General features: G+C 41.2%; 1 protein-coding gene across 1 annotated transcript in view; it reads left to right on the top strand.

Moving 5' to 3' along the window:
* The window catches only part of ARNT2 (aryl-hydrocarbon receptor nuclear translocator 2), a 72893-nt gene that overhangs the window by 41456 nt on the left and 23397 nt on the right, over positions 1-8040 (top strand). The window contains exons 8-10 of the mRNA XM_010134963.1: positions 2530-2606; positions 4096-4230; positions 5093-5167. Of these exons, the coding sequence (XP_010133265.1) occupies positions 2530-2606; positions 4096-4230; positions 5093-5167 (287 nt within the window). The remainder of the gene's footprint in view (positions 1-2529; positions 2607-4095; positions 4231-5092; positions 5168-8040) is intronic.

Here is an 8040-nt window from a genome sequence, read left to right as displayed (position 1 = left end):
CAGGAATGCAGTCCCTGCTGCCATCTTCCAGCCAAAGAGTTAAGTCAACCCTTGGGTAGCTCCGGTACTTGCTTTCCTCCCGTGGTAGCTTTTGTACACTGCTGAGTTTCTTTTGCAGCAGAATCAGCATCTTCCTGCTCCTTCCTAAACGGCTGCATCGTTCAGTTTGTTCTGCTCTCAGTTCACACCTGTAGTCACCGCTTTGTGAGGTGAAACTGCTGAATTCCAGTTATATCATCCCCTGCAAACTGCACACAATTCTCAGTTAATCATTTCTCACCTATTCAAAGTTAAAATTGCTCATGTGGATGACTCCAGGTTTAGTTCTGGGAGCTCATCTTTCCGGGCTCCCCACAGGTATGTGAGCAGACAGCAGCCATGTGTCTGCAAGATCTTGTCTAAAGTGGATGCAGTTTTGAGGAGGTATGTTTGCTACTGCCTTCTCAGGGTAATTTTTGCTCTTTTCCTCAAGGGGCAGCCCAATTCCGTTTCTTTGCCTGTTGGAGCTGTCGTTAGGTAATTACCAAGTCTTGTGTTGAAGAAATAACTGTGTGTAAATACAGCATGGAAGGCAAACAAAATACTTCTGTAATCTGAATCTCTGAACTGTAGTTTCCTGTCAGTGGTTTACGCTCTCTGTGGTACGCTGGAATCTCAGAGCATGGGACTTACTTGTGTTTGGGCTTTTGCTTGGTGTGTAACGGCAAAGAGACTGGAGTAGCGGTATGTGAAGTACCAGAACGATGCTTCGTAATTTGACTGCTGGAAGGATGAGCTGATAAACTGCAGGCAGTGCAGAGCAGTCCCTCAGGGAGGGGAAATGCAGGCTGTCTTCATTTCAAGGATGTTCTAAAGCAGGTGAAGGATCTCAAGTGAAAGTTCAGGTCCTTAATAACCCTGCCATTTATCAGAAGCAGGAAATTATATTTAATTGAAAAATAATATGTGGTGATTCCTTCCAGTATTTTTTTTAACTTAGGTCTTTAATGATTGGTTTCTTAAAACATACTCGTAAGGGCACATACTGCCACCTTGCTCTTCTTATACAGCTTCTAAGAAAACATTTCAGAGGAGTGTCCTGGCATTTGGTGAGGGATATCACATAAATTTGGAAATGAAGGAGTTATTCAGGGCCAAGTTTGTATCTCTGGATAGCAAGATCAGTGTGTAGAACACAAGGGAGTTTTGCCCACCTCTTGTAGTGTGAAATTTGTACTGTGCCTCAATGTCCCTTCTTGTTAGAAGGGACTATAAGGCTTCTCTTTTGCAAAGCTCTTGAGATCCCCTGATAAGATCGTAGTTATCTGTCAGGGGCTGCAAATGAAGTTATTACCCCCAAATTGTGAATTCCATTGCAAATCAAGTATTACACAAAAGTGCCGGGGTTTTTCTTTCATATTTCGAATATTTTATTCTATTCTATAGCTCAATGGGAGCTGAAAAATAGCTGTAGAGTGCTATTGGGAGAGTGATTGTCAGTTAAGATTCAATTATTTTGATGCAAAATAACCTCCTTCAGAGAGTACGTCAGTTCATTCAGCAGCATTTATGGTCATTTTTCAGAAGTGTCATTTAAGAAACCTGTATGCTGTCATTCTCTGCATGGTCCAAAGCTTGACTTACGTTGGGAATTACAAACTTTGAGAATGAAGTGGCTGTTGTTTCATAACTGGTAGCTGCTTTGCAGTTAATTTCATTAATGCTTTAAAGTGAGTCTTAAATGATTCACTGTCTCTTGCGACTGAATTCCTTGAAAAACCTTGTGAAAGAGTTTGCAGTTCACTTAAAATAAGGCAGCAGAGTCACTCTTGGAGGATGTTTTTTCAAGCACTTTGTAGGGAAGTGGTATCTCAAAGCTGGAGTTGGGAAATAGCCTTAGCAAAGGGCTAGCCAACTAGCAAGTAAACAGAGCTAATCTGAGAGTTCTTATTCGTGAAACACTGACAGAGATGGAAATCCACGCTCATGTATGTTTTGAAATTGTTCCGTGTTTATAATAGTTACTCCTGTTACACAACTGAACCGAGCGCTGTTAGCAAAGCATCCGCATTTTTTCAGTCTTCCAACGTAATGACCCAGATTTAGTCCATTATAGAAAAAAGTAAAACCAGCTGCTAATACAAGCACGAAGTTAGTGAAAAATCTAGGCTGTGCCTTGTTTTTAAGGCTTGTTATAATTGTGTACATTCACTGAACGTATCAAGTGACCACACGGTTCCAGTAACGTGCCTCAGAGCAGCACTCATGGAAATGTTATTGTCCATCTTGGTGTCTAATGGAATGTTTTTATCTGCTTTGTCTTTGGCAGTCAAAATAGCCGTCACGGGTACTGTATATGCGTGTGAGGTATGTAGGATCGAGCACTGCTGAGAAGTCCATCTGATCTGGACCCAGAAATAATTCATTAATGAGACAATAAGGTTATTTTGTATGATTTAGAGCATCCAGAATAGTATAGAACCAGACCAGCAATGTCTCTGCTCATCCCAGCTGGCTGATTGTAACAGTATTTGTTATCATTTTCTTTAGGAATGACTATACCAGAAGATGATGCTGATGTGGGACAAGGCAGTAAATATTGCCTGGTGGCAATAGGAAGGCTTCAGGTAAAATAATATTTTACTTCCTTTTTGCTCAGACAGTAGTGATTGATGTTCTACATTTTCTTTGCCCATTGCTGATGGGAGCAGGAGCTAGAGCAGTTGCAGTGAGTCTCCTTCACCACAGCAGGGAGGCTAATTTTTATCTTCCCGATCTGGGAATCCTGCCATGGGTGAACAAGTTTGAGCCTCCTGCATGATCTCCTGTTGGCCTGCACTCGTTGCCATCTGCTAGGATGGCATTACTCCTTCTGACAAGGTAGAATGACCCTTTCATTAGAGCACAGGTGCCAAACCCATCTTATTTGAGGTGAACCGCCTGCACTTTTCTGCATTAGCACTTCTGCAGAGCGTGTCTCCATTGTGATGGCAGAGCTACAAAAGTATCGCTTGATGGCTTTCAGGTTAATCATGCTTTTATAATCAAGGGTAATATATTCCACTGATGGAGAGAAGGAAGTTATGGGGATTCTTATGTTACGACTGCCAAAGAAAGATGATTTCTGAGAAAATCACATTAGTATCATGTAGAGTGTCAAAACATCTGTTATGTTAGAGCTGGCAGGATATGTGAGGGAGGGCAAGAGGAGGCTCTGTGGATGCCTTTGATCACCAAGGAGTCAAGGTGCAAAAACTGGAAACTGTTCTGTAACAGCAAATTGAAATCTTGCGTATGGTTAACTGGCTAATCTGCTTCAAGACAGCAGAAAAATGAGTTTTTTCTCTTTTTGCATTGGGAGCTTGTTAACAGAGATACCTCTGGAAGTTGTAGGGACAACGGTGCTCTCAATTTGTAGCCCCAGTAGGAATGAATGAATGGGAAGCGGCCTGATTGCACAGCTTTCAGGCAGAGCTGGAAATGCATCATTCTCTCTGATGAGATTTGAGGAGCATTTATAAAAGGACTGTGTTTTTTCATTGTGAGCAGCCACTTACTGGCCTGATATAACCTTCCTCATCCTCTGGAGACCTTTGTTTCAGGTTCTCTAGGTGTTTCAGGTGAGATTCATCTCACCTGGAAGTTGAGTGTTGAGTCTGAGCTGGTCCTGTTGGATATGTCTATGGATAATGAGTTGGCCTGTTCTAGAGACTGACCTTCCCATCCTAAAATGGGTGGACTGAATTGTCCTCTGCAAGTCTTTCATTCCTGGTTGACAAAGGTAGGAACCAAGATGCCTAACTTCAGTGTGAGGCCACAAAGCAACATGAATCCAGCTGTACTCATATCCTTAGTGCTATCTCTCCTTCTTGGGAACTTCTGGTGCATTTGTTGTCCTGACATGTTATTAAGCCAAGGCAGGTGCCATGAAGTGAGATGTTTGCCCCGTAAACTAGACTACAGGGTGTTCTGTGTCATTTATCTGTGCTGTTTTAATTATGACTTCCTTCAGTAGTTACCACTCTGCCAACAGATTTTGTTCTTCAGCTATCTAAGGAAATTTAGCTTAAGGTGACCATTCTGTGGACTAAATGCTGTGGAATTCTTTGGTTGTAGGTAACCAGCTCTCCAGTGTGCATGGACATGAATGGCATGTCCGTCCCAACTGAGTTCTTGTCTAGACACAACTCTGATGGAGTCATCACTTTTGTCGACCCAAGGTGTATCAGCGTCATTGGCTACCAGCCCCAGGTCAGCAAGTCGCTGTAAATGTCAAGACTTGTTCGAGCTAATGGGAAAATTCCATTTGTGCATTAAAAACAGAAGCAGCAAAGCTTGAAATATTTGTAGCTGATAATTTGTATGTCATGCACTAAATCTGTTCATTTTCCTTTGCTATCTGCACCTCTGTAAAATTTACGGTTTCCCCCTGTGTTCTGTGAGGTATCTTTTTATAGCTTTTAGATCCAGATAGAATCCTAACAGCAGGATGCCTTAAACCTCACACAGCTTTCTAGTTCACACCTTCCTGTGATAGAAAGTTAACAGTGCTGGGAGGGAGTTTTAGTCCTGTAGATCTTTACTTCTGCCAATCTTTTGAGTAAGCAAACATCGTCTCTGGCATCTCTTTTCCTTTAGGCTTACATCTGCTCCTCTGAATAGGAGGCTAGTCACAGAACTGAGTAGAATAGTAAATGAACTCCTGACTACCACAACTCTCCCTCAGATAACTCTCAACAGTCACAATTTAGAGGCAAAAATAAGTTCTTGCTCATTTTTTTCCCATTTATTTTTGGTAGCTTTATAATAACTGTTTTTACAAAGATTAGTGCCATAAACTGAGCTGCAGTAGTGGATGTCAGTCTTCTCAAGACACTGTTTCAGAGGTATTTAAAAAATCTCTTAAAATTTGTTTGTAAATACATAAATCTGTGTGACAGTATGAATACAGTGTGGGACATAATGCCTACAAACCTGATTTGTATGATTCATTCCTGACTGAGGAGTCCCATTGAGGGTGGCAGATCCAGCGTCTGCAAGGGTTACTTGCAGTTCTGTGTGTGGATTTGTGTCTGGTCTGGGTTTTTTTACATACCCTTATGTTTTATTCTAGGATCTTCTGGGGAAAGATATTTTAGAATTCTGCCATCCTGAAGATCAAAGCCATTTGAGAGAGAGTTTCCAACAGGTGCTGCATCCTGCTTCTTTTCTTCTGCCATTCATTTATTATTTTCATAATTATTTTGTTCTGAGAAGTAGCTTTTATTTTTCAAGGTACTTTTCTGTTACACAGAAAGTAGCAAGATGCAAAGCAATGTGTTGATCAGTTACTAATCAATTAAGCTGCATAAATGGTAGTTTATGCTGCAGCATGTTTGCTGTGGGTTCGAAAATAAGTCACCTAGTTGTACATTTTGTGCTCTTTTTACAAAGAACTCACAGTTAGAACTCTTCTGGAGCTGCCTGTGTAGAGAGTACCACGGTAAGTGGTAACCGAGAGTATTTACCTTCCAAGGTGCGCTGTTGGTTTGGAACTTCGCTTTGGAAGTTTCACTTCTCTGTAATGCTAGGTTGCTTATGATGTAGATTCTCTGCTAGCATAGAGGACATGCTTTGTACTTTGATGGAGTTACACCACCTTGCACCAACAGAGAATTTGGACATTCTCCCTATCAGGAATTGAAATGCAGTCAGAGGTAACAAAAGAAATACAACGTATGGAAAGAGCTACTGATGTAGCTTTGTTTCTACAGTGGCCCGCATTTACATCAGCTATGTCAAATTTATCAATTTATTCTGCTGTATCAATTTATTCTGTTTCACACTGATCTGGGACATCGAGTAGGAGTGCTTTACCCAAGCCTCCTGCTTGTTGCTGGTCTTTTCAGCACTTTCCTGCTGCAGTGTAGTATGTTTAATCAATTACTGAGTTTCAGATGATCTAAGTAGTTCCAGACTTTTGTTTTTGACAACAGCCTATAGCTCAGCCAAGTTTTGTTAATCCATCTTGCCTTGGATGCTGAGATGTATTTTCATCTGTGAAACATGGATATGAAGTGACTTCTGAAATAATTTGTATAGCCAAGTATTTATTCAGGCATGGCATGCAAAAACAGAGCTTGAAAAGTCTCTCTGAGGAAAACAACTCAATGCTTTTCTGTGTCCATAGAATGAATTCTGAAACTGAGGTTGTGGTCTTTACAAAAGTGTTTGAGATACCGTGCGATATCAGTACTCTTGAACTCACCTCCGCTCCTTCAAGCCGAGACTACCAGCCCCACTGCTGAGCTAGCAGAAGAGACTGTGTGAGCACTCTGCATCCACTTCATGTCCCTTGAATGGAAAGAGTTCAAACAGAAGCTAAAGACTTTTTAAATTCAAAATGTTGATTCACAGGCAGGAGCCTGTCAGCGTTAGACGCTTGAAGCAAGTCACCGCACCCAGGCACCTTCTCTGCCCCATCTTGGCTCGGGGTGTGATGCTCCAGCTGAACCTACCTGATGGGTGGCTGTCACCAGGAGTCAGATCGTACTCCCACTTCTCTGCTCCCTGACCTCCTCCCCACCTGTCCTACTGTCCTGATACTAGCACTGATGGACTGGGTAGCCGTGCTGAGGGACTCATTGCTTTTGCATGGGACTAGCTTTCAGCAGCCTGAACTTGTGTCCGATCACATCAGTGATGCAAGAAGAGCAGCGAGAACGCGTATGCTGTTTCTCACTAATGCCCAACTGATTGATTCCGCTAATTTATCCAAGACACAATGACAGAGGGCTGCTGGATAATAAGCGTCAAATATCGGTCCCTGAAGTAGCTGCCTGGGGCTCGGAAGGGTTGACTAGCTCTAACATTTGAGTTAATGACTTGGCCCTCTCTGTGTTCACTGAGAAGGGAGATCAGGCTGTGGGAGGCTGCTGGGTATCCCTGAACTCGATTGCTGGGGACTTCACTGCCACTACCCACTGTTAGGCACGTGCATAAATGATTCAGTGGATCAGAGACCTACCTGCATGAATTGCTTAAGGTCATACAAAGAGACAGCAGGAAAAAATGCAGATTAGAAGTGAAAGTTCCTGTTCACTCAACCCGTGTCCAATCCATGAAAATACTGTGCTGTTTCTTTAGTAGATAATTCCTTTTTCATATATTTTTGTTCAGTACATTAGCAGTGTGACTGGGACTGTAACTTCAATCCCGCAAGAAAAGACTGAAGTAAACAGTTGAGCTATGCACCAGGTGGTTTTTATTTCCAAAAAATGTAAGAAAGCAAAAGGTTAAACATTCGCTTTCAAATTTTTTGAGCTATCGTTTGTGTGCGCTGTTTTAAAACAGTTCAGGATTTTCCCACCAGCAATCTCTATATATTATTACAGAATTAGTGTTTGCTTAATTCAGACTTCAGAACAATAAAACAAACTGCAGTGATCTATTATTGTTAGTTTGACCTTAGAAATCTTTTCATTAAAAAGGCAACTGTGAGCTCCGTTAAACTCCTTTTTTTTTTTTTTTTTTTTTTTTTTTTTTTTTTTTTTTTTTTTTTTTTTTTTTTTTTTTTTTTTTGTTTTTCCTAAAATCCTCTGAAAAGGTGACATTTCTAATTTGCTGACAGTATCAGAACCAGGTCGGTGCATAACAGAGGGAGGGAGGGTTTTGCAGGTTTTGGTCAATTGCCAGTATCAATCTTAAAGCTTTTACTTCCTTGGGAAGATAAATTCATTCATCAGGGTGGGAGAATTAGGCCAGAATAAGATAGTCTCAAGGCCAAGATCAACAAGTAGAGTTTGGTATCAAAGGATCCAGAATATAGCTATTCGATATCCAGTAGGATGCTATTCAGATTGGACACTTTCAGTCAAGTTCTGAGCTTTTTATCCTGGGTGTGGTAGTAGAAAATTGCTGATAAAAGAATGTCATTCACTGAACTCAAACTACAAAAGCATTTAAAAAAAAAAAAAAAAAACCAAACCAAAAACCCACTAGAAGGCATTTACCTTAGTGTTATTTGGGACTTTCCTGGGCATTGCTGAAGCTGAAGCTTTTTGTGTCTTTTATTTGCACTCT

This window comes from Buceros rhinoceros, unplaced genomic scaffold, assembly GCF_000710305.1.
Source record: "Buceros rhinoceros silvestris isolate BGI_N320 unplaced genomic scaffold, ASM71030v1 scaffold7284, whole genome shotgun sequence".
In the NCBI taxonomy this organism is placed as follows: Eukaryota; Metazoa; Chordata; class Aves; order Bucerotiformes; family Bucerotidae; genus Buceros; species Buceros rhinoceros.
Note: the sequence above shows the minus strand (reverse complement) of the source record. Positions and strands in the feature narration are given on the sequence as shown.